The sequence below is a fragment of the Coenobita brevimanus genome, chromosome 97 (assembly GCF_032717465.1).
Source record: "Coenobita brevimanus isolate Jiangsu-jjx chromosome 97, ASM3271746v2, whole genome shotgun sequence".
NCBI classification, from domain to species: domain Eukaryota; kingdom Metazoa; phylum Arthropoda; class Malacostraca; order Decapoda; family Coenobitidae; genus Coenobita; species Coenobita brevimanus.
In genome coordinates, this window is record NC_137050.1 from 4,912,741 (window position 1) to 4,938,670 (window position 25,930).

Here is a 25,930-nt window from a genome sequence, read left to right on the forward strand (position 1 = left end):
AAAAGGATGTAATTAGATTATTTGACCAAAATGGAGATATGTCAATAAATTATTCACCAGAATCATTTTTACAGCTTTGATTGAATAATCTAAACATCCAGTTGCTTATCTAAAATGTTGGGTATCCAAGATTGGTGTGGTGACAAATATAAGATTTCCTAATCCGGTTCTTAATTAAATTATGAAATCGGTGCTAACACATTCACAATGAATCACCATAAATAATGTGAATGCTTTTAAATAATGCAGAACTAGAATTGTATTTAATGACAAACAAAATTGCACCTCATTAGCTGTACTATAACCTGGAGTGAGTTTTAAGCAAAGATTCTTATTAAAACCAGGTTTATCAGTCTATGAAAGGTGGCTGGTTATCTGTCTGCTTTTTTCTACACTTTGAAACACCTCGAATAGTGGTTTGGGGCTTTGGGTTTAGGGCATCCATTTGACTGGACTTATAAGAAATACAATCCTACAATCGGTTTAGCTGCACAAGCACGGGACCTGTTGGAAGCCCTTGTATGCCTGTCCTTTTGGTTAGCTGAAAATTGTGACTGTGAACTCTTTAAGAATTTCCCCTCAAATGCTTCTTGAATGGGACAGTCAGATGGGAAGCAACATATAGGACAGTTGTTAGCATACACACTGAGCCCAGGATGGGAAGCTGTTAGGTTTTTTGTTAACTATAACAAAAATTTCTATTGGCAGGAGTTTGAGTTATGAGTGATTAATTTGTAGTGATAATTGAGGATTAGCTGCTTGTAGATAACTGTCATCGGTTTTTAATATGATTCTTATGATTAAGGAAATCTGCCTGTAGAATATTTTGTCATAGTGGTTTAGGCTTTTTGCTTTCTTTTCACCTTTCCACATCTTTATTTCCTTGCATTTATGGAATGTTTGGAATATAAATACTCATTTTATTTATTTATTTATTTATTTTTTGTAAATAATGTCACACTTTGATTTTTGTACCTTATTTAAGTTACTGTAATTGACAGATAAAATTGGACCAGAAATTCACCTTAAAGAAACTATTCAGGTTTTTTTAATCAAACCATTTTAATTTTGAGGAGTTCAGCTATATCATGTCTTATAGTTCTGTATCATATATGTACAGTTAGACCTAAAGTATTAGGTACTGAACTTACTTGAAATAAATAAATAAACTGAAAATTTTCATATAGATAGAGTACAGTACAGTACTTTTGTTATACCATTATTGCTCTGATTTGGTTATAAGAGATTTGAGTGCTGTAAGCCATCCTGCACCTTTAACCCTTTGAAGTCTGGTGATGTATATCTTAAGCTTGATATACCTGTGCAGTTATATTCAGATTAGGAGAGACTTCTTGAATTGGAGGGTTTAGATATAGCCAGTGATGACTTGTTCACTACAAGACATCTTCCTTAAGCTGAATAAAGCGGTTTGGTGGTGGCCTGATAGAATGGAATCTGTCATTGGGTTGAATGGGTTAATTGTATTGACTATTATTGTGCAGTCTAGCACATAATTCAGATTTACCCCATCAATCAGGCTGTGTATTTTTCATTTTATTCTTTCTGTTTTGAGATAATTTTATTCAGCTTTGGAGTGACTTTCCAGTTGGAGAGTGTAGATATGGCTTTCATTTACCCACTCTGTACAAGAAATCCCCTCAAAGCTGAATATGATGTGTCGTGAGATAGGAAGAATTATCATGAAAACATCAGCAGACTGAAGGGGTTGAAGAGGAAGGTGATGTAGACCAGAAAAAGTTGACATTGTAGTTTTAGCAGAACAGATGTAGATTTTGAGTACTGTACACACACCAAGTTCTTGAAGTAGTTTTGCTAGTTGATTATTTTACTTAGTATGTACACAGAATATGCTGGAAAGTTTTAGTTGTCTCTGATGTTGTAGTAAATTTGGTTTCTTTCTGTCCTATCGGAAAGCAGGGGTGAGAATGGAGTGGCTCAGAATGATGATGAAGAGAGTGAAGATGGTGACAAGAGGAAGTCGAGGTTGCCAAAAAAGAAATTTACCTTTACAGAAGAAATAAGGTAAAGTATCAATTACTATTTGTTTAGTGAGTGATTTTTGTTTTATCAGTCCAGTGAACTAAGTGAGACAGGTGTTTATCATGTTCATTTGGTCATGCTGTTTACACCTTGTGGGGAGATCTGGTATGTCTGTTGTTTGTGTGCATCTGTTGTCACCATCAGTCATCAGACTCCTTGTAATGACAAGGAGTCTTTTTCTTTTTTGTGCTCATTTGAGTAAACATTCCTCTGCTGTCCAGGTCAATTCTGATGGTTCTAAATTATTGGAAGGTGCTGGGTTTGCTGTTTCTTTTCCTGACCACTCTTACAAATACAGTTTACCTTCTATGGCTGTTATTTTAGTATCTGAACTTCATGCCTTGTTAGTTGCCTTGTGGTAAGCTTTTATCCATCCATCAGTATCATTGGTTTTGCTTTCTGATTCACTCAGTGCCCTTCTTTTGCTGTGCTTGGCCTCTCGGTCTCACCCTATAGTTCTGCTTATCCTCAAATGGGTGTTCCAAATGGCTGTAAATCACACGTCTGTATGGTTTTGTTGGGTGCCTAGTCACTTTGTTGTCCCAGGAAATGAAAGTGTCAGTGCCTTAGCTCGTGCTGCCATCTGGTCGCCTCACCTCCGTTTCCATTCTGTCCCCATCAGTGACTTCTTCCCTGCCTTCTCCGAAGTTTTGTCCCATCGATGGCAGTCTTGCTGATCGTTGGCAATATTGTAAATGCTAAACTTCATGCTAAGCCTCTTGTTGTTTCTTAGTCCAACCCTTGTCATCGAAACCGCCGCTGGGAGACTGCATTGGCCCATCCATGGATTGGTCATACCCATCTCGCCCCTGGCCATTTGTTGTCCAGGGATCCTCCTCTGCTCTGTTCAAGTTGTGACACCCCTTTGTCTGTTGACCATATACTCTTAGATTGCCCTCTTTATGGGGCTGTCTATCATCAGTGCTTCCTTTTTTTATTTGATCTTGGTTGCATCTCAGTTTTGGGAGATGTGTTAAGTGGTCCCAGACCATTTCTGTAGCACATATGATGTTGTTTTTATCCTGTACTAGTTTTTTTTATCTTGTCTTTAGTTTGTTTTTGCTTCTCCTTGTTCCTTTTCAGAGATGTTTTCCCATTCTTTTTCTCCTCTTTTAGTTTGTGATTTCTTGTTTTTATAGTAGTTTCCTCCTTATTTTAGGTTTCACACACCCTGTTTTATTGTATCTATCTTCTCTAACCTTAGTGCCATATGGTCCTTGCTACCTGGTGCTAAATTTTTAATTACTGTATTCCTATTCCTATACCAAGATCAGGTGAAATAGTGCCCAAACTCTCAGAACCATGAGATGTAAGTGAGGCCAAAGGAAGGACCAATAAAGAAAAGTAAACAAGATAATAAGTGATAATAATAAAAATAATTTGGTCTTTTGTTTCTCAAAAGCGCCAGTTCTTCCTTTGGGAATTCACTAGCGGTCGACACACATATACAGTACATTATTTTTACAATTACAAGAATTGCAGCATCTCTCATATATAATACAGTCTACATCAATAAAAAAAAAATATGAAAGTGGCAATAACTAAACCCTATAATCATCCATCATAGTACAGTACTTCTCTACAGGTCATAGCATTTTGAAAAAAGAAATTCTTTCAGCTGTCTCATAAAGGATTCGGCAGAAGAGAGTTGTCTTATGGACAAAGGCAATCCATTATATAATCTAGGGGCTGGATACACAAAAGAACGATCAGAGAAAGATGACTGGTGAATGGCTCCAGGCTCGTTAAGACGCAAGGAATCATCTTCACTGTGTAACATCATACCTGGGCATGCCAATGGGAGTTTTAACAGTTCAGCAATATACTTCGGTTCACCAAACTTAAGAACCTTGAATGCAATAAGAGAGTTTAAATTCAGTTCTAGCCTTTACTGGTAACCAATGCAACTCAATTAGGAATGGGGTAGTTGAGGTTCTTGGGGGGAGACCAAAGAAAAGCCATGCTGCCCTGTTCAACGCAGACTGAACTTTTGTTAGTATATTATTTGGAAGACCAGTCCACAGTGAATTACAGTAATCAACCCAAGACAAGACCACTGCATGGACCAATGTTAAGAGGCAACATTTATTCAGGAATTTTCTCACAGAGTACAGATTTCTGATATGCGAGTTACACCCTCTGACAGCCTGATTAATATGTTCTTTGTAATTTAACTTTGAATTAAAGTAAACACCCAGATTTCAAACAGAACTGACTGGATGAAACTGTGACACGCCAATGTTCAAAGCCAGTGTTGTCACCCCTTCTGTTTCTTCTTCTTCTGATGATCCCAGTTTTACCATCATTCATCTTAAGTTTCCTCCTAGCCATCCATATTTTAATATCAGACAATAGAGATTTAAGCTTAGTCTTAGTATCATTGATATCTGACATCTTAACATAGAGCTGAGTGTCATCAGCATAAAAATGATGGGACACATCGTGAGCATCAAGTAAAGACGATAAACTACTTGTGTAGGTAGTGAATAGAATTGGACCCAAAACTGATCCTTGAGGGACTCAGAACAGAAGGGGAACAGAATCAGAGCTAGTGTAATCAATATCCACTCTCTGAGATCTGTCCGACAGATACGACTTGAGAAGCGAAAGTGCACTATCACGAACGTCATAAAAATACAGATCATCCAACATTAGTTTATGATTTACTGTATCAAAATCTGCAGACAGATCCAACAGAACTAGGAGAGAGGACATCCCACTACAGGTGTTTGCCACCAAGTCACTATAAATCCTTGTTAGTTCAGTTTCAGTTGAATGGTATTTTCTGTATGCTGATTGAACAAGAGGAATAATTCTGCTATGTTCCAGTAGTGGTAAGAGTTGATCAAGTATGGCCTGCTCAGTAATCTTGGCTAAGAAAGACAGGTTAGAGACATGGCGATAATTTGTCATGCTCTCGACATCAAGGACAGATTTCTTAATTAGGGGCCTAAGCAAAGTACGTTTTTCAGACTGCACAAAGTTACTTTCTAAGAAGCATCTATTTATTATGTTGCAGATAAATTCTGCAGCGTGCTTGTACACATCTGGCAGTTGTGACATGTTACACAGATGGAGTGGGCAAAATGTTTTATTAAGTTCTGTGATGTAACATTTGACTTTGTTCACATCCAGTGGATTGGATGAAGTGTTGAAAGCAAATTATCTCCAGTGCACCGTGATTGGAAGTCAGCTGAGTACACTTCACTAGGAGAACTGTTGTCTAAATCACTTCTTATACAAAATATCTTAGTTGTAAAAAGTGAAGTAAAATCAGAAGCCAGTTGGGCATCAGATACAGAAGTTGGTTTAACAATTATATTTCTTCGACCAACCAAACTGTTCACAAGTGCATTCCCCCCCCCCCCACCACCACCACATGAATCAACTTTATTTTGATAATACGTAGCCTTTTGGGCTTTTACAGTGTGAACGACTGCTTTTCTCGCAGAAACATAACGCAAATGAGTTAATTCAGCAGCAGATGTACGACTGAGAGATTACCATGTTTCTGGGTGCCCAGACTAATAAAACTGTGGACAGTAAATGTCAACATGGGAGGGAAGGCACTTCTTGACAAACTCTTGGTCGTGGAAAAGAAAGATTGGTTGGTTGAAAACGGCAAAATACACTAAAAAGTAAATGACAGTTGGAAACAGCATTATTGTTTATGGCCACCAAAGGAAAATGGTAATGCAGCATCGTCCATATCAGTAAAAAAGCTAGATGTACAAAGGAGCTCTTGCAGTTGCTAAAGACAAAATTTGATGGGAACAGTTTCATTGCCATAGTAGGAGTAGAGGTCACAGAAACAGGGCAGGTTGAGTTGCAGCAGGTGATGGCTGTAGAAGGAAGGGACCATGACAGATTGTAAAATCCCAGGCCAGTGCAATCCCAGTTTGAGCCCTCGAAGAGTTTAAACCACACCAGAGTGGTCTTCCTCCTCTGAAAGTGCTTCAGGTGGTTCCTTAGCCTTCCAGAAAGAAAATAGCAGAACAGAGGGCTAAAACATCTTCATCCAAGTGGAACAGCGAAAAGTAACAACCTTAAGCATTAGAACAAAAGCCAAGGGGACACTCGCTATTCAAGACCCAATAGCCAGGGACGTTGATGAACAAATGTAGCTCCCTGATTCCCTGATGATTTGGAATGAGCTGGAGATGGCCCAGGCTACCTTCAGGATTGAAGCACCTCTTATATCATAGGCAGTAGGGAACACAGAACTAGTGTATACATGCCTCTGAGGTCATACTTCAACACCTAAGCTTAATGGAAGGTGGTATTTCAGATGTGTCAATTACAGCTCCACCTATGGCTCATGCAGTTAGGAAGAAACCTAGGTCATTGTCCAGGTGGATATCCTGGGAGTTTTGACCATAGAGGTTTGAAATCCAGCATGGCATCCAAAGGATGAAGCTTGGGACATGCGTCCAAAAAGATAAGAGAACCTGGCATCTGATCGATTACATAGAGGACGTTCAGCCTGCTATTAGGGTACCTTACAAGCCAAGTCTACAGAGACCGTTGTTCCAAGGAGACGCTGGCAGCAGTGTGTCTGATGTGACACAAATAAGACTAAACTAGTGACCTGCAGGATGGTTAAGAGGGAGAACCTGAAGAGAAAATGTATTTTACAACAGAGTGGCATCCTGAGTGGTGAGCAAAGAAGGCAAGATGTAACCTGGGATGTCCAGCACATAGAAGAGACAAAATAGGGGTAAATGATAGTGTTGAAATATTAGTTTAAAAAAAGGGGACAATTAACGCTTGAACATCATCCTTCCACCCGCAGGGGGAAAAAAAATTGTACCAAGTAAAGGAAAGCCAGACAAAAACAGGAAAAATAGCAAAGGTAAGAGAGCTTAGCCCCTACCCCAACTAAGCACAGAAACAGAAGTCAAGAAAAAATGGGTAGCACTGGGGAAGAAATGGAAAGATAAATATAGAACAAGGAGGAAATACCTGTACTTTGAGCAACACTTCCAGCTTAAACACTTTCAAATACCCAAAAGCTCATATGACAATAGCCCTATTTGGGTCCATGATTCAAGGTTTCTTTGTCATTTCTTGGAAGTCTGAATTCATATCTACCCATTGCTTTGGTCTTTTAAGGTTTGAGTGGTGCTTCTCACCCTCCATTGTGCCACGGTGGCAGTCGTAAATGAGGTCACACTTCCCGCGGGGGGTTTCAGCAAGTGACTTTACGTAGATAAATGCGCAGAACTTTCTGTAATCTCACCTACTCACCCCTGGCATATGATTTTTTTAAATCCATGAACACTACATTCAGTTGGTTATTCTTTGATTCTTTGCAAAGTATTTCAGTGGTAGAATCTTCATTATAAATATTGATCTATGTTTGCATCCACATACCTTACATATCTCCTGTAGTGCTTTTCACCCTCTCTAAAAGTATTGTACTCCACCATACAGTGCCCTGTATTTGTAGAGCAAACTGATCCTTCAGTAAATATATTCCTTACAAACCATCCTTATTATACAAAGAAACTGTGACAGTATTGCCTTCCTCCTGTCCTCCAGTACCATTCATGCATTCCACACAATTTTGCAAAATAATATATATTATGTGAACTGGAACATATCATCTATCCCTGCTGATATATTGAACTTCATAGTATAAGAAAAAATTTTGATGTGTATACAATAGAAAGAATTACATAAAAAAAGGCCTGTTTTTACATTACACAGGAAGCTGGTATGTGAAGTGGTGCGTGTGCGTGTCACATTCTGGCAGATGATCAAGAAGCGCTCAGAGACACCTGAGGATTACATACGCACATTCTTAGACACTGAGGTGCGCCCTATCTGGCCCAAGGGCTGGATGAATGTGCGCACTCTATACAAGGAGAGCCATTCTGCTCATGCTTGTATTACGTAAGTAAAACCACTGTATTGTACAGTGCCAGTGCTGACTAGTACAGTTGATGCCCAACAGATGGTTGTTATTGGTCACTTGTTTGTTACAAGTCTCAGTATTTTTGTCTGGGATTATAAAAGAAATACAGTATACACAAAACCTATATACCATCATGCTTCATTTTCTCCAGTACTAAAAATTCTAATTGAATAGTACTAAAGTAGTCTAAAGAGAGTTCTAATGTCAAACATAATTACATTTATCACAGTGTGATTCTATGCATAAAACTACTTGATAATGTAGAGGTAGATGTGAGCATTTGTTGAGCATCAGCTGTTTACAGTAGACACCAGTAAATTGCCACTTCTCATTAATATTCTGCATCACTGACATTACCTTTTCTTTTTCCAGTAATAGGCATCTTCATAAAATACTGATAACACTTCTCTGATTGGCATTTCAAAATTTTGCTGTTATTAAGATTTGCTGAAGTTTGTTAAATTCAATACTTTGAAGTACATTAACTGACAGTATTAAACGTGATTTTCAATTGAATATTAGCTTTAGCATAATTTTCATTAAAAAAAAGTATCTGACTTCATCCCCTAACTCACATATTAATTACATTTTGTGGATCTACTTTATATGCATTACTTACTGGAGATTAGGTAAGAGAATGTCATTGTCCATAACAGTACTGGGATTGCATTTTTTACTAAATGGGTGTAAGGTGATGTAAGTCTTAGACTAAGGAAATGCAATTGACTTTAGTAAAAACTTATAAACAACAGAGAGAAATGTCATTCATTTTTTTTTTTCCTAATATCACTTCTGTAAAGCAAGGTAACATTATTTTTCCATGATTTGTGTATTACTTTAAGTACTTTATAAACAGTTTTGCAAATTGGTAATATGAAGTAAAATTACATCCTAAATGAGACTGATTTTGAGGCATTCTTTTCCTCCATCCTCACCCCTGCATCACTCCTTTCAAAATATCTCTGCCTCATTTCTAACCTGAACTGACTCTTTAGTCAAGATAATACACTTGGATACCTTTGCATATACTGTATTTCTTCAGCCAAGGATGAGATGGAGGGGAGAAGTATATACAGTCACTACTCGTTATACATTGATCCGGTATACGATAATTCGCTACAACAATAACAGAAAAGTTCCACCCCAAAATCCGATTTACAATGAATTTCCCACTATAACGATATTGCCCTCGGAAAATTTCATACGAAGTGTCAGGCACACGCAAGACGACCATCGCTTGTCTCAGGCAAGATGGTGGCCCCAGCGTGCAGAGCATTGTTTTGGTTCAGTTGCAGTCCTGCCACCTCTTCAAAGCTGTCTTTTCCACTCGTTCACGTGTGCCTTCCTGCTATCGTCACCTCTCAGCCAAGCATCATGCTACAATAGGCCTATATATCGTGTCGCACCAGGCCAATGTTACGGAAGTGTGATTGTTGTGTTGTTGTAAAGATTTACTCTACGTGAGTAAGCTGCCTGTATTGGTGTGATAGTGTTTGTTTTGGTCTTGGAGACGACTTGGAACGACACAGGAAGTGATAAAGGTGGCCAGTCATTTTTGTTTCAGTCTTGGGTAGGTGACTTTGGGAAGCTGAGTTGACACAACCCTCTTTTTATAATGTATTTCAATCTCCTAATTAATGGTAAACTCATTATACTTTAAGGTATAACCTGACGTAACCCTTTCGTATAACGAGTAGTGACTGTATATGAGTGAGTGGGGTGTGAGCTGGGAGCAGGGCGACATGGAATTGACTTGTTTGTGGCCATCCCTCGCAGGATTAAGGCATCAGGGAATAGATAGATACTGTAGATATTATGATCACACACACACACACACACACACACACACTTTTTTTCTTTTAACATCTCCAGTAGAGTCTTTCAAGGTATAATTTAGTTTTACACTGTTTGAAAATAACTGCAGTATATTGTATTGTATGATATACCACCCCAAAAGGTTGCACCTCTCAATTTTAATTCTTGGTTCTAGAGGAGATGCATTTCTACCATAGAGCTGAAAATTATAATATAAAACTTCTTAATTTAGGCCTTATGATCTACAGGCAGTCCTCATTACAAATCAGGAGACATTCCAGCATACTGTGTATATATAATATATATATATATATATATATATATATATATATATATATATATATATATATATATATATATATATATATAATATATATATATATATATATATATATATATATATATATATATATAATATATAATTATAGGTAGATAGATGGATAGATAGATATGTATATATATTGTGGAAGGTGGGGGTACTCACCATCCACTCACTCAGTGTAGTGATGCTCTCGGGTGTCTGCCTTTTCCTCTCCTCCATCCTTCATTCCTTCCATCTGCTTCTGTCTTTCTTTCCTTCATTCTTTCCTTGTCCTTCTGCTTACGGGTGACTGTACACTCCCTCTTTCTTTCTTTCCATCATTCTTTCCTCTTCCTTCTGCCTGTGGGTGACTCTACACTGAGTGACAAGCCAAATGGTTTCCTGTACACCAGGAAACCATTTACTATGCTTGGTGGTAACCATTTAACCCAAATTTGGCTCCTGGTGGTTTAGCAGGTAATTAAAGCACTCCAGTCGGCCTGAGCTGGTGAAGGTTTATATCCAAGGGGTGATTGGGATGATTTATTGCTCATGTAATGCCACTCGGGGATAAGTGAGGCTGGTCACTCTCATCTTAAATGTAAGGAGCAGCTTGCCTAGCCCTGGGCTTCTACGCTTCTCATGGGGCAATTTAGGATTGGATGATGAATGAATAAATGAAATATATGTATAGATAGATAAATCGATAGATAGATATTGTATATATACAGTATACAGTGAGTCCTCGAAATACGAAAACTAGATGTACGAATTTCCGATGGTATGAAAGCAATGATTGTAGGACAGATTCCACAATACGAAAGTATCTGTCTCGATGGTACAAAAATGATACAGGAAGATATACGAAAAATTCAAAATGGGCGCGCCGCACGGCACCATGCTCGCTTGTGGCAAGAAAACAAACTAACCCCTCTCTGGTAAACACATTTTTGCGCGCTTCTCAGTCGAGTCACGTCCGTCCTCTCGTCTCAGCTTCACTGTACATTCTGCAGTTTTTCACTGTTCTTCCTTGTTTCGTATTTTCGCCATGCCTCCCAAGTGCCCTGCATCATCTCCAGCATCCGGGGAACCAGCTGCCAAGAAGAAACACCACCATACTCTGACTTTGGAGAGGAAACTGGACTATCAACAGCTTCAGAAACACCTGCACCAGTCGAGGAAGTACCAGAGGAGCAATAGGGTCCCACCATGTGACTTAGCACCATATCAATGACACGAAACTCGAGCCGCAGCACAGGTGTATATTTAACTTTACAGTGTACTAGTACTACAGTAATTAGTTGTATCTTCTATTTTTTTATGTCTGTACAGTAGTATAGTACTGTATACGTGTATTGCATACTTCTAAATGGGAGGAGTAATGTTTAAGTGAGGGGTCCAATGGGGTCCTGGAATGCATCCCCCCTTTTATAGGTATATTTCAATGAGGAAAATCGTTCTGATATACGAAATTTCGGATTACGAAAGTTTTTTTTTTTGGTCCCTATCCCTTTCGTACTTCACGGACTCAGTGTATATATATATATCTCTGCCTAGCCCCGGGCTCCTACGCTCCTCATGGGGCAATGTAGGATTGGATGATGGATGGATATATATATATATATATATAAGTATATATATATACTTAATCCTCGTAAATCGCAGATTCATAAATCACGGCTAGGTGGCCGTCAGACTGCCGGCAACCTTAAATCACTGTTAAATCACAAAAATCATGGACCTAGGCACCCAAGTGGGCCTTTTCCGAGGAAAACCGTAAACCACGGCATTCAAATTAAAAATCGCAACCCAGCAACCAATCACCGCGCGTCCCTGGTGGCATATGTGCATACTAATGCCGCCATGTTGTTGTTGTTCTTGTCCTGCCAGTCTGAACACTGCAGACTGTCGCCATGGAGTATGAGAGTTACCTGCCTTTTTTGTGCAACTTCCCCCCGCCTCCTACCTGCCATGGCCCCTCCTGACCCCCCAATGAAGCGCTCTAAGCAGTATGGCGTCAAGAAGCTGCCGCAGTTGTTGTACAGTCAATGTTTGGAGTTCATTCGTCGTGTTGAGAGGGGAGAGAAGTTTTCAAAGCTGGCGAAAGAGTTTGGGAAGAACAAGTGCTGAGAAGTTCCAAGTTTTTCCTAACACCACCCCGCTCCATTCACTTAAGCAGTTTCATCATAGGATTAAGGTGGGATCCCTTAACATGGTTTATTTCTATTTAATACATACACTGAATATTATTAAATTTGTATGTTTGTGTTTGATGGTGCCTAGACAGGTGTAGGTAGGGTGCTGTGGGAGTGGGTTGGCCAAAGTCCAGACCCAAATTAATTTTTCTTAAAGAGTTATTATCTGTATTCATAAATCACATAATTCGTAAATCACAGCAGTGGTCCAGACCCAAATTGCCGCGATTTACGAGGATTGAGTGTGTATGTATATATATATATATATATATATATATATATATTTACGAGGATTGAGTGTGTACATATACAGTATATATATATATATATATATATATATATATATATATATATATACGTAACCATATAACCAAACCATACCATACATGCTCCCTACGTGTCAACAGGTGGGTTGGCGGAGGGTTATTGCCCCTCCCCGTAAAACAAATAACCCAAAGTCAGATGGCCACCCCTTACGGGATTATGGAGTCTGGCAATAGATAGATAGATATATTATATACAGTATATGTATATATAGATAGATAGATAGATAGATATAGATATATATGTAGATAGATAGATATAGATATATATATAGATAGATATAGATAGATATAGATATATAGATAGATAGATATATTTATTTATTTAATTTATGCACTCAACCCTCGATTTGCCGGACTAAAAGGGAGGTAGACCACTCCGGGAATGGCAAAAGTCCAGGAGTGGCAGAAGTCAGGCCCCACATACCATTCCCCGGACTGTTACCATACTTTGTCCATATTCCTAAATATTGTCCGGCAATTATTCTGATAATCTAGAGCATTCTGGAATGTAGGCTACCTATACCACCATAACTAACATACTATCTATCTATCTATCTATTGCCAGACGCCATAATCCCTTAAGGGGTGGCCACTTGACTTTGAGTTATTTGTTATAAGGGGAGGGGCATTAACCCTCCACCAACCCACTTGTTGACACGTAGGGAGCACATATGGTTTGGTTATATGGTTACCACCCAGCGTTGTAAATGGTTTCTTGGCTTACAGCCCAGTGTTGTAAATGGTTTCTTGGCTTACAGGAAACCATTTGGCTTGTCACTCAATGTAAAGCCACCTGTAAAGGAAAGAAAAGCAATAAGAAGTGACACGAAAGATGGGAGAAATAGGAAGAGAGGAGGGGAGGCACAGAAAAAGAATGATAAAGGCTAAGGAAGAAGTAGGCAGCACTACATCAAGTGAGTGGATGATGGTCGCCACCAACAGTACTTAAATAACACTGATGCAATAACAGTAATAATAACTGACACAAGAGCTGTATTTTGCTAGCTACAACCCTAAGAATGGTTGTTTAGACAGTTGTTGACGAGAATGTGGAGGGTATGATAGAAAAAGATCAGAAAGCTGAGAAAAAAAAGGAAAATGAGCAAGGAATGGAGCACCAATAGGTCAGCCAACCACTAATCAGCTGACCGAGATACAAACATGCAATCTTGGACGGAATCGGCAATTTTAATTGAAAAATATTTTAATCTTTATCATCATATAGGTTTGCACACCTCATTATTTGAAATTCAGTCAAAAATTTGTTCTTAATTTAATTATTAATAGGAAATCAGGATTCAGAACGAAAATTTCTGAAAGTTAGTGTGTTTTACCTCTAGCCTAACAACTCACCTTGACAGACTTTTGTTTTGTAATAAATATCGATTTACAATGCAGATAAATTTCTTTGTACTCAAATATTTATGCAAAATAGAAGTCTATCAAGGCGTCCTGATTATCTGAAGGGGAAATATCCGCTAACATTGGCCAACCACTAATCAGCTGATTGAGATACAAACAATAATTGAATGTGATCGCGATCTTGGGCAGAATCGGCAATTTTAATTGGAAAATATTTTAATCTTTATCACCATATAAGTTTGCACACCTAATTATTTGAAACTCAGTCAAAAGTTTGTGCATAGTTTAATTATTAATAGAAAATCAGGATTCAGAGCGAAAATTTCTTAGGTAACAGAAGCGTTTTGCCTCTGGCCTAACAACTCGCCTTGATGGACTTTTGTTTTGTATAAATATCGATTTACAATGCAGATACATTTTTTTGTACTCAAAATAAATATTTATGCAAAATAGAAGGCTGTTTAGGCGTGTTGACGATCTGAAGGGGAAATATGAGCTAACACCGGCACATTTTAGCTCTGAAACCTAATTTTTAAATTAAGTTATATTAAGTACAATGGGGTAATAAAAGAGGTACAAGGTAGGGTAGTGGATGTTGGAGTGGCCCTGGTGAGAGAGGATAGTGTTTGGAAGCTCCCTGTACTGTTGTTTGCAGATGATACTGTGTTGTTGAGTGAAGACGAAGGGGAGATGCAAGGCTTGGTGGATGAGTTTGGGAGAGTGTGTAAGAAACGGAATCTGAAGGTGAATGTAGGGAAGAGTAAAGTGATGGTCTTTGAGAGAGGTGAAGTCAGTGAATGTACAGCAAGGTTGGATGGTGAGGCATTGGAAAATGTGAGTACGTTTAAGTACTTGGGTAGTGTGATGAGCAAGGATGGAGGTTTGGAGGGTGAAGTGTTTGAAAGGGTACAGCAGGGAAGAAAGGTTGCTGGTTCTTTGAAAGCAGTGATAAGAAACAGGGAAGTGAGCATGGATGTGAAAAAGTTACTACATGACAGTATTGTGATACCAACTCTAACGTACGGAAGTTAAGCTTGGACGTTGTTGGAAGGACACAAGTCAAGAGTGAGAGCAGTGGAAATGAGTTATTTAAGAGGAGCCTGTGGAGTCACATGGAGAGACAGGCTGATGAATGAGGATATAAAGGAGCGTTGTGGTGTGGATGTGGATGTGATAGGAAGCGTTATGAGGAACACACTGAGGTGGTTTGGCCATGTGGAGAGGATGGAGGGTGAAAGACTGACGAAGAGAGTGTATGTGAGTGAGGTGGAGGGGGGAAGAGGGAGGGGGAGGCCGAGGATGAGATGAAGGGACGGGGTGGAGAGGTATATGAGAGAGGGGGGTGTGAATTGGGAGCAGGGCAGTGAAATGGCGGGGGACAGGGCGACTTGGAGGTGATTTGTTTGTGGCCATCCCAAACAGGATTGAGGCATCTGGCAATAGATAGATAGATAGAAGTACAATTTTTTTTATAGTGGATTTCAGATAATGAGGTGTGTATGAGCCACTGTGGCGAAAAAATATATATATATTTTCCTGTGAAAAGTGCTGATTCGGTGTTTAGTCGCACCGAGTTGGGTCAGCTGAGTGAGTAGGAATGGATCTCATTGACTTTGTCTGTAAGAAAATATATATATTTTTATTACTTATGAATTTTATTGTGTCCAAGCCTTCCTGAAATTTTACTGTTATGCATTAAACTGTTTATAGTGGCATTTGAGAAAGGTGAGTGGCCAGTGGGATATTGCCACAAGTTAGGAACTGGTGGGGTGAAGCAGGTTGGTGGCCAAGATGCATTTCATGTATGCAAATATCTTCTTGTGTGTGTTACAAATGGCCTTTATTGAGTCAAAAGCTTGATAGAATTATACTTTGTTGTGCAGCAGACTGCTAATAGTTTTTTATGAGAGAATAATGGCCGGACTTTTGTGAGAATCCCTGACTTGTACGGGCATTTGTCCGGCATTTGATAATATTGTCTGGCCTCAGCCCGTGTCCGGGAAATAGGGGTCTGCCAAATCGAGGGTCGAGTGTATATATATATCTATGCTAGTAAATATTTGGCACTGAAGTAAGTAGAACTAGCAGATCACTTGTACAGATGGTGATAAACCTTCAGTAGGCAATTTTATTTATTTTTTGGTAAGTAATTTGCTAATTTAGGCACATGGTATAACTTCTAGCCCATAAAAAAGATCAGCTGTGTCATGGCCAACCTCAGTATGAGGATTCTTTCTGAGGAAGCATGGCATCATTTTTATGTATTTATGTATCTGATATGCTGTGGACATGTAGTAGAAATATGCTTAAAAAGGTGACTTGTAATGAGGACTTACTGGCCTGGAGGAGTGAAAGGCTTTTCCTGGATGATCTCCATTTTGTGTGTATAATCTTATTTTTATTGTATCACTGACTGTGGTTAGAACTCTGTGAATAATATACTATGTATTACAGAGACAAGAACTTTGTGAAGCCAGCATCTTCAAAGAAGCAACATATTCTTGGTGGAGGAAGTGTCACCTCAAGTATCACCCCACCACCTCCACGACCTTCCCTGTCTGCCACTGTCATCCCCAAAGTTCAACCTTCATCATCCCCAAAGCTCCCTGCCTCCTCCTCCTCCAACAAACCCCCTTCATCATGTTCCTCCAAACCATCTCTCTCTTGCTGTACATCTCCCAAGCCGTTGCTGCCGCCTCCATCATTATCTGCTAAGCTTCCGTCTTCCTCTTCTTCCTCATGCCCCTCATCTGGGAAGGTGAAGGATCCTCTCCTTAGAAAGAAATTTACTACTGGGGAAACCAGAGAGACAGGAAAGAAACCAGATGATGGGAATTCTGTCAATGTAGGACTTAGCATAAAATCTGTGGAAAAAATAAATGAAGGTGCTCCCAAAACTGGTGGTAGTGAGCTGGAAAAACAGTTAGAAAAGGAAAGTACTAGTGCTGTTGTAATGAGCAATGATAGTGTAAAAGACAATTCAGCAACTGAGGATAAGAGTAAAATTGAGTCTGTCAGTGTAATAGATTTGTCCAGTGATGATGATAAGACTCTAGTGAGCAAAGTATCATCTTCAAATGTAGCCAAAGACATGGTTAAATCTAATGACATGAAAGATACGCAGATGTCTGAAAAAGACACATCACTGGTGTCTAGCACAACTTCAGTGATCCAGAGAGCAAACTCAACCACAGTGGAAGGAAAGAAAGATGACAATTTAGAAGAAGAAATGAATTCAGTAATGAATGAAATTTTACAAATATCGAAACAGAAATCAGTTGATGATAACTCAGAGAAATTGGTGTCAAAAGATAATTTTGAAGGCTCATCAGTTACCTCTTCTACTTCAAAACAACAGCAAGTATCACAGTCTCAAGAACATTCTCCAAAGAATCACCAAAAACATGACTCACAATCTGCAATTCTACTAGGAAGACATCATAGCACTTCTCCACAACAAAAGCAACACCATCACACCTCCTTAGACAATCCCTCATCACAGAACAATCATTACATTCATGCCTCATCCCCAGGAGATTACACAAAGTACACTTCTTCAAGTAAGCAGGACAGGCATGCACCAGAACAACAGTCAGGGATAAACTTCCATAAACAGTCATCTTCACAGCACCACACGTTAGAACAGCAGAAACACTCAACAAACCTCCACTCGCCAGATAAACACGATAGACAAACTATGCAACAAAGTTCACCTATGCAACCAAATTCTCCGGCAACCACCCATCACCAGTCCCATAGCTTGTCTGCACATAGCTATCCTCAGCAGTCACAACAGCAGAAGCTATCTATGCAACAGTCACAGCCACAGCAACAGCCTTTAAACCTTCAGCAGACTAAATCACAGCAGCCACTCAACTATCATCCGAGCAAGCCCCATTATCCATCATCACTACCACAACAATCACCCATACCAGGAGACCCCCCACACCCTAAAAAGTCATCTCATCAGTACCCACATCCTCCAAGCCATCAACCGAAGCAAGTGGGTATTTCTTCAAGTCCATGGAGTCCTGGTGAGCTGTCAGTCATCCCCCAAACATCACCAACTGGCGCAAACAAGATGCATTCATCGTCATCTTGGGCTGCTGGTCATGATATGTCACCTTCAAAACAACAGAGACAACATGAAACGCCTATTGGTAAGTAGGATAACTTGTTGATTTCTTAAGCATGACAGAGCTTGTGTGTAAGGTGCATTAAAATGTGAAGAAAATATTTCACTTGTAAAGAAAAAATGCAGTCCCATTCATAATTATACAGTCCTTAAAATTGGTCTGTTAATTGGGCTTTTGCCTTAAACTGATATCATTTTATAGTTAATACTGCAATTCAGATAATGTAGAGCGGTTTAGGAAGGAATGTGCCTGGTGCCATGAAGGCCATGATACTGAACAAAGATCTGAGTGTCTAGATTGCAGGAAGATTGCATAAAGGTGTGTCATTGCTGACATACACATACGAGCATGATACTGAGAAATGTGTGCGAAGAGAATAAAATGGATACAGAATGAAACCATATTGTTCGTGAAAGATGTAAGGAATTTTTTGGCAGTGGGACTGAAGAGAGAGTGCTCAGATGGTATGGCCATATGGAAAGAATGGGTGTAAGGAGAGTGGTGAAAGTGTATGGTATATGTGAGTGAAATTGAAGGTGAGAATAGGCACAGAGGTCCAAGAAAAGGTGGCTAGATATTGTAAATTAGTGTTTGTATGAGTGCAGGGTATGGAAGTTAAGGAATCAAATGAATTCACAAAGGACTGAAAAAGATGGATTAAATGTAGCTATATGGAGATGTATTAAAAAAAAAAAAAAAGTTACCTCTGTTTTTTGACTTGGTATGGTAGTTGAGAGCATAACTTAAGTAGCCGTAAGTATTTGTGAAGTGCTTTCAAACAGACAAAACAATGTATGTGAATGGTGTTTGCCTGTGAGGTGGACAGAAGCTTAAATGATGAGTGAATAGTTATGTGGAAAATATCACTGGGCACTCCGTTAATAGTTTTCCTGCTTTTATGGTTGTTCATTTCTATATCTGGTGGCCACCCCATTTTATGAATGGGAAACAGGATGAGAATGATGAAAAGAATGTTCCCAGCTGTGCATTATTTCCTTTTGCTCAAAAAGAAAAAAAAAAGATGTACTTGTACCTGTAGTGTATGTTAAATAATAAATAGCTACCCTTTGTTACTGTCACAGTTTCATCAAGTGACCCTCTGGCTAACCTGAGACTGATGCATGGCCTGAGTGTAAGCAGTGTAGGCAAGAAAACATCCGGTGCTTCCACCTCTGTCTACCATAGTCCTGCAGCCCTCGCCACCTCCTCCGTCACCTCTTATACAAACCCAGGTGCATCTTGTTTTCCTCAACAGATTGTAAATGGAGAAGTTGTTTAGTACAATTTTTCAAGTCACATGATGGTCTAGTAGCTAGAATGCCCCAGCCAGAGAGACAGCCCTGCATAGTGGCAGGTATGATCCCCAAGAGGTGACTCGAGGATTTTTTATCATGTAATGCCTTCAGAGGAAGTAGGCTGGTCAGTACCGGTACCTTTAAATTTATTGAAGAATATTACCCTAGCCTTGGGTCCCTACACCTTAATGAAGGTAATATGGGGTTGGCTACATACATTTACAGTAAAACCTCACTATAACGGACTAATTGGGGCCCAAGCCATTCTGGAAAAAGCAAAATTCTGATAAAAACAATATCCAGACTTCCCCCTGCTAGCCCGGATTTTTTCTGTTACATCGAACATTAGTCCGGATCTCACCAATGGTTTTTAAACTGTTTTTATTACCATTGCAGTACTGTACTTTATTGTACATTCACTACAGTTATCAAATATATATAATAATACTGTACTGTACACTAATAAACATATCTCTTATTTACCATATTGTGGTGAACATAGCTGAAGTGGTCAGGCAGTCTGGACTGCTTCTGGCTTTATCGGACTTTTTCTGTCGTTTTCGTCATTTTCGTTTTTGAAGGCTTCAACATGCCTGCATGTGTCTGCCTTGGTCACCTTATGGCAGCTCTCCATGCTGCTCGATCTCTGGCAGCCTCCTTGTTCAGTCCCTTAACCCTAAGGTCACATTTAATGACCTCGTCCCATGTCTTTTTCGACCCACCCCTCGCATTCCCACCCCCAGTATTAACGATTCTCACTTTCTGCACCCAATTATCATCCCCCATCCTCTCCACATGGGCAAACCACCTCAATCTACCTCTCCTGATCACAATACCATTTCACTCCAGTCCCATCCTACCTCTCAACTCTTCCATTGTAAACGTAGCCCCCCCAGGCCTTGCATTCAGGGATGCACTGCACATCCACCTAATCATTGTCATTTCTGTACGTTTGAGCCTGCGAATATCCTCTTCCATTACTGCCCAGGTCTCACTATCAGACAGTGCAAGGCCTGGGGGGGCTAGGTTTATGATGGAAGAGTTGAGATATGGGATGGGACTGGGGTGTATTGGTGTTGTGATGAGGATAGGTAGTGTGAGATGGTCTGGGCATGTGGAGAGGATGGGGGACAATAATTGGGTGCAGAAAGTGAGAAGTGTTAACGTTAGGGGTAGAGTTACGAGAAGTAGAGCAAAAAAAACCTGGGACAAGGTCATTGAATGTGACCTCAGGAATAAGGGACTGAACAGGAAAGCTGCCAGAAATCGAGCAGCATGGAGAGCCGCCATTAGGTGTCCAAGGCTGATGCATGCAAGCATGTTGGAGCCTTTAAAAACTAAACAAAACAAATGGTCCCTAGTCCTCTATTCTTCATCAGAGTTTCATAGCACTGGCCACTCTTCTTCCATAGGCCAGTGCACTATCCACTTTCATTGTACATTTCCTTCTTTTTCTGTCACCACACTATCTTTAAAGCTTCCATGAATATAAGTCTCTCCATTCACCAACACATCACATTGTGCATCGTATTCGTTCAGTAACCATCACTTTCTTTATGACAGCATTAAAATCAGACTTTGCCATCCACAGACATTCATAAGACAGTTACACAGATACCATTCACTGTTACTCTAGTGTTATCATCAGCTTTCATTAAAACAGCCAATCCAATATTACCCCTGCAGGATACAGGAACCCTAAAGCTAAAACTACCCCTCCCTTGCATTATTTTACAGATATTTTTATGACAAATGCTCAGACAAAGTTGCGTCCATGGTGCCACCTCTCCATCCCTTCCCTCGTGCTACACGGGCATCTGGTAGTGCTCATGATTGGAATGTCACTCAGCCATATTGCAGAACATCTGCCTATCAGAATTCTTTCATTCCCCGAGCTGCATCCCTCTGGAACTCGCTTCCCCAGAGTTGTTTCCCTCCAAACATCAACCTACATCTGTTCAAGTCTAACTATTACAGATATTTTATGAACAGAGGACATCAGTAATCTGGTGTATGGATTATTATTATTATTTTTTTTTTCCTTCCTCTGTTCTGTTATTATAAAAAAAAAAAAAAAAATACAGTATTGTCTTCCTTTATTGATCCTCAGTTTTTTTCCCATTCTTTAACTCCTTTTTTGACCACCAATATAACGCAGTCCCAGTGTATTCTGAATAACTATATGGGCTGTATTGATTTTTACCAGGTCTGTATTAGATATAACAGATTAATCATCTTTATTTGCGTGTCAGGTGCAAATGAATCTTTAGTGACCTAACAGTCAAAACCAGTGAATCAGTTGAAATCAGTTAAGGTATTTTGAGCCACAGAATGCTACATAACAAGATCAATGGATCCCCTTTTAATAGAGACATGTTGTAGTGGGAGATAGTCATCATATCTGATTCCTTCTGTCTAGAAACCTGCCAATAGAGGATGGCTTGACAACTGTCTCCAGGCTGTTATGTCCTCACATAAACCTGTCTCACAATTTCATCTTCTTTTCTCATTATATATTGCTTCATATTCTTCCATACCACATCTAGTCTGCCTCTCCCAGTGGATTCTGGACTCTGTATTCTAAGTGGACTAGACACACCAACCATTCTGTATCTGCTATGCCTGCAGATATAGTGCTGACTTCTTTTGTTTCGGGGTTTCCTAACATGAGGAAATTAACCCTTCTGACAGCAGTGAGCACCCAGTTACTATGTGTAGGGTAAGAAATGATAGTATTTTATCAGCAACAACCTTACATCCACAGGAGGCAAGAAGAGCAGCAATGGTGGGAACAGCATATCAACACATAGTGTAGTGACTCCAGGGAGCTCAGGTCTCAGCTCTTCCCATAGTTTCCCAAGCAAGACACTTACTTCATCCACAACTCTAAATTCATCCTCTAAAGTGTCAGCAGCCGTGCATTCTTCCTACTCCACCACCTCAGCAAGTTCTTCAACTAAGCATACAAGCAGCACAACTAAACCCAGGTATGTGGTGTCACATAAACTGTAGCTATACATTACATATCAATCTATCTATGTATTTGTCTGTCTGTCTATAACTAGATGCCATAATCCTGTAAGTGGTGGCTGTTTGACTTTGAATTAGCTTTTTTTTTTTTTTTTTTTTTTTTTGGGGGGGGGGGGTCACTAACCCACCACAAACCCACTTGTTGACATGTAGGGAACACACATGATTTGGTTATATGGTTACCACCCTGCATTGTACTGTAAATGGTTTGTTGGCTTACAGGAAACCATTAGGCTTGTCACTCAATATGAAGCTACCTGAAGAGGAAAGAAGAGTCAAGAGTAATAAAAAGTGACAGGAACGATGGCAGATACAGAAAAAGAATGATAAAGGTGAAAGAAGTAGGCAGCACTACCTCAAGTGAGTGGATGATGGTTACCACCACCTACATATCACTGAGTGCGATAGCCACTCCGTAAGCAGGAATGGCGCAGGTTCAAAAGGATGTCTTGCACATAGGGTGTAGGAGCATTTTCGTGAAAATGGTCTCAAACCCCACTTCTAAGCTGAACTTCAAGACCTTTGCAATTCAAGTGCCAAACTACTTGCAAAGTCATACTAACTTTCGTAGGAGTCGCAAAATCAAACTGCAAAAATATCGATTTTCTTCTTTTTTTTCTTTCTTTCTCTCTTCATCATCAGTCGTAACTCCAAAAGAAAACGGCGTATGTGAGCGTACTGTACACCAAAATGCTGCTTGTCAGCTGTAGATGTTTCTTTTCATGTTTAGAAAAGCATTCAGGCTATGGCTCGATAAGTTACAGCCTGAGAACTGCATTATGGTCACCTTTAAGGAGATCTGGGCACCGCAGTCTAAAATTCAGCTCCGCAGTCCGAATTCCACAACCTCTGACCCTTACCATCCACCACTGCAAGTCCACAATAAACTTGGAATGTGCAGTTCTGCTACCTCACTACTGCAGCCGCAATCCAGTTTCACAATTTTCAATACAAAGTGCACAAACGGGGTAAATCGATTGGTAATGTAGTGAATTATTGTATTTATAATCTATTTATGACAATTTCCCACAGTGACAATCACTGTGACTCTCACAGCTCACTAATGACTCTGTTCATAACTTCACTCGGATCACCTCTCATAGTCCTCACTGACTCAGAAGTTCACACTTGTGACACTTGACACTTCTTACCCACACGTCACAGTCAGTCTGAGTCCTCTGAGATTGAGAACAGCTCCATCTTGAGCAGGCCCATGTTCCCTTTCATGAACACCAGTTGCTCAAAGTTCTCTGAGGTCAGACTTGCCTTTTTGGCCTTTATGATGTCTGACCCATGGGAGAACGGTCTCTCACAGTACTAATATTATAATAATTTAATCATATCTTTTATTACAAAAATAATATTGCAAGGAAAAGAAATAACCTTTGTGCTGCTTGGGAAAATCAATTTGACCAGCAGCAGAATGCAGTGCATAGAACTTAAATAGATAATTCATAGAAATGTGCTTACTCTTGTAGATAATAACACAGTAAGACTGTCAAAAAAAGTATTTCCAGTGATCACTTTACATTAGCCCTTAAGATCGTCATCTGTCAAATTGTGGAATGTGCGTGATTAGCTATGCATCCCACAAAATTTGCTGCCATGCTTGCTTATAGTATATCATGCTGTATTGTATCAAATTATTTCTCCTGGTGTCATCCTTTCCTACTGCTAACTAACGCAGCGACGCTTTGCCCACCGCCACTGCTGGCAGGGAATCCTGTTCAAGCTTGATATTCACGAGTCATGTTGTAGCCCGTACTAACAGACACCGACTACCACGTGGGAGATTGCGGACGGGATTGCGATTGCAGATATACTGTACTTCCGCAACGCAATTCGGCAAGTTTGAGACGAGTTTGCCACAATCGCAGTTTCACAACTGAAATCATGCAGTCCGCAATTGTGGACATTGCAGATTGTGAAAGTGATTGCAGAGGTGCCCAGCTGTTTTTTTTTTGTAAGAGGAATGAACCAAAGGCCAGGAGACCACAAACTGTTCTTTCCAAGAAAGAAAACATAAACAATATAAAAGAGAGCCAAATTCAAGATCCGATCATTTCGAGATGCATGGACACACTGTGTTTGAAAGACTGGAGATCATAGGAAGTAGGAAGTAGAGACAGAGGGAGACAGTTCCAGAGTTGACCTTGCATAAATGAAGGACTGGGAGCAACAGTTAACTCTTACATTAGAGAGTTGGACAGGAAAGGGATGAGAGTTCATTGCCAGCTGGGTGCTGTGAACCCATCATAGAGGTGGAGGGATGCAAGCAGACAGTTCAGAGGAGCAGTGACCATTGAAGTAGCGATAGAAAACAAGTAAAGATGCAACAGTGTGGCGAAAAGACGGAGGTTGAAGGGAGCCAGTAAGAGGAGGAGAGTTAATGAGACGAAAAGCCTTTGACTCCACCCTGTTGAGAAGAACTGTATGTGGCGAGCGTCTCACACACGAGAGTTGTACTCTACACAGGGGCGAATAAAACCTGTGTATAAAGTCAACAACTGTGCAGGGGTAACGAAGGTACGGAGTTGGCTTAGCACACCTAATCTTTTGGAAGCAGATTTTACTAGGGATGTAATAATTATGATCTATCCAAGGTAAGTCACAAGTAAATGAAACTCCAGTCATGTTCAAGGATGATGCAGGATTGAGCTGGATATTATTAAACATAAATGGGTACTCCTGTGGAAAATATTGTCGGGTTGATAGATGTAAGAACTGATTCTTTGATGCATTAAAAACAAGATTATTTTTACTCCAGTCAGAGATATGAGCCAAGTCAGACATTAGGTGTGCCATACCCTCATCCCTTGTTTGTTGAAGTCAGTGCTGAGATGGATGTTGTGGGAACCGAATGGAAAGGTGAAGGGTGGAATCATCAGCATACGAGTGGATAGGGCTAGATGTACAACTTAGAAGAACATTGATGCATAAAAGGAAGAGAGTTGGTGATAGGACAGAGCCCTGAGGAACACCGCTGTTCATAGATCTAGGACAGGGGTGGGGAACGTCCGGCCTCCGGGCCGTATAAGGCCTGCAAGACCATTTGATCAGGCCCGTGAGGCAATTCATAAGTGCAATTTCACAAACGCATGAACGAATATATATATATATAGATAGATAGATATAGATATATGTATGTATATATATATATATATATATATATATATATATATATATATATATACAGTATATATATATATGATACTGTACTTCCAGCCATTTCAAGTCCTCATTACGAGGTTAGTAAAGAGAAAAGTGAATGGGGTAAATGATGTGTTAGGAAGAAAAATGAATGTAAACTACCTCTGCGTTACACAGTGTATGTCATTCAATCTTTTATTGCCCTATCAGAAGCGTGGGGGGCTGGGGTCCGTACATTCCTGATGGATGACCGATCAGTTGTCCCTGAGTGGCATTACACGAACAGCAAACCTCAGTGATTTCTTGAATATAAACTCGTATGTGCCATATCTGATGTGATTG

General features: G+C 39.8%; 1 protein-coding gene across 1 annotated transcript in view; it reads left to right on the forward strand.

Moving 5' to 3' along the window:
- LOC145413785 (uncharacterized) overlaps window positions 1-25,930 on the forward strand; it is an 89,384-nt gene that overhangs the window by 57,070 nt on the left and 6,384 nt on the right. Inside the window, exons 12-16 of the mRNA XM_080283439.1 lie at window positions 1,939-2,043; window positions 7,771-7,956; window positions 16,432-18,137; window positions 19,196-19,345; window positions 22,173-22,395. Of these exons, the coding sequence (XP_080139565.1) occupies window positions 1,939-2,043; window positions 7,771-7,956; window positions 16,432-18,137; window positions 19,196-19,345; window positions 22,173-22,395 (2,370 nt within the window). The remainder of the gene's footprint in view (window positions 1-1,938; window positions 2,044-7,770; window positions 7,957-16,431; window positions 18,138-19,195; window positions 19,346-22,172; window positions 22,396-25,930) is intronic.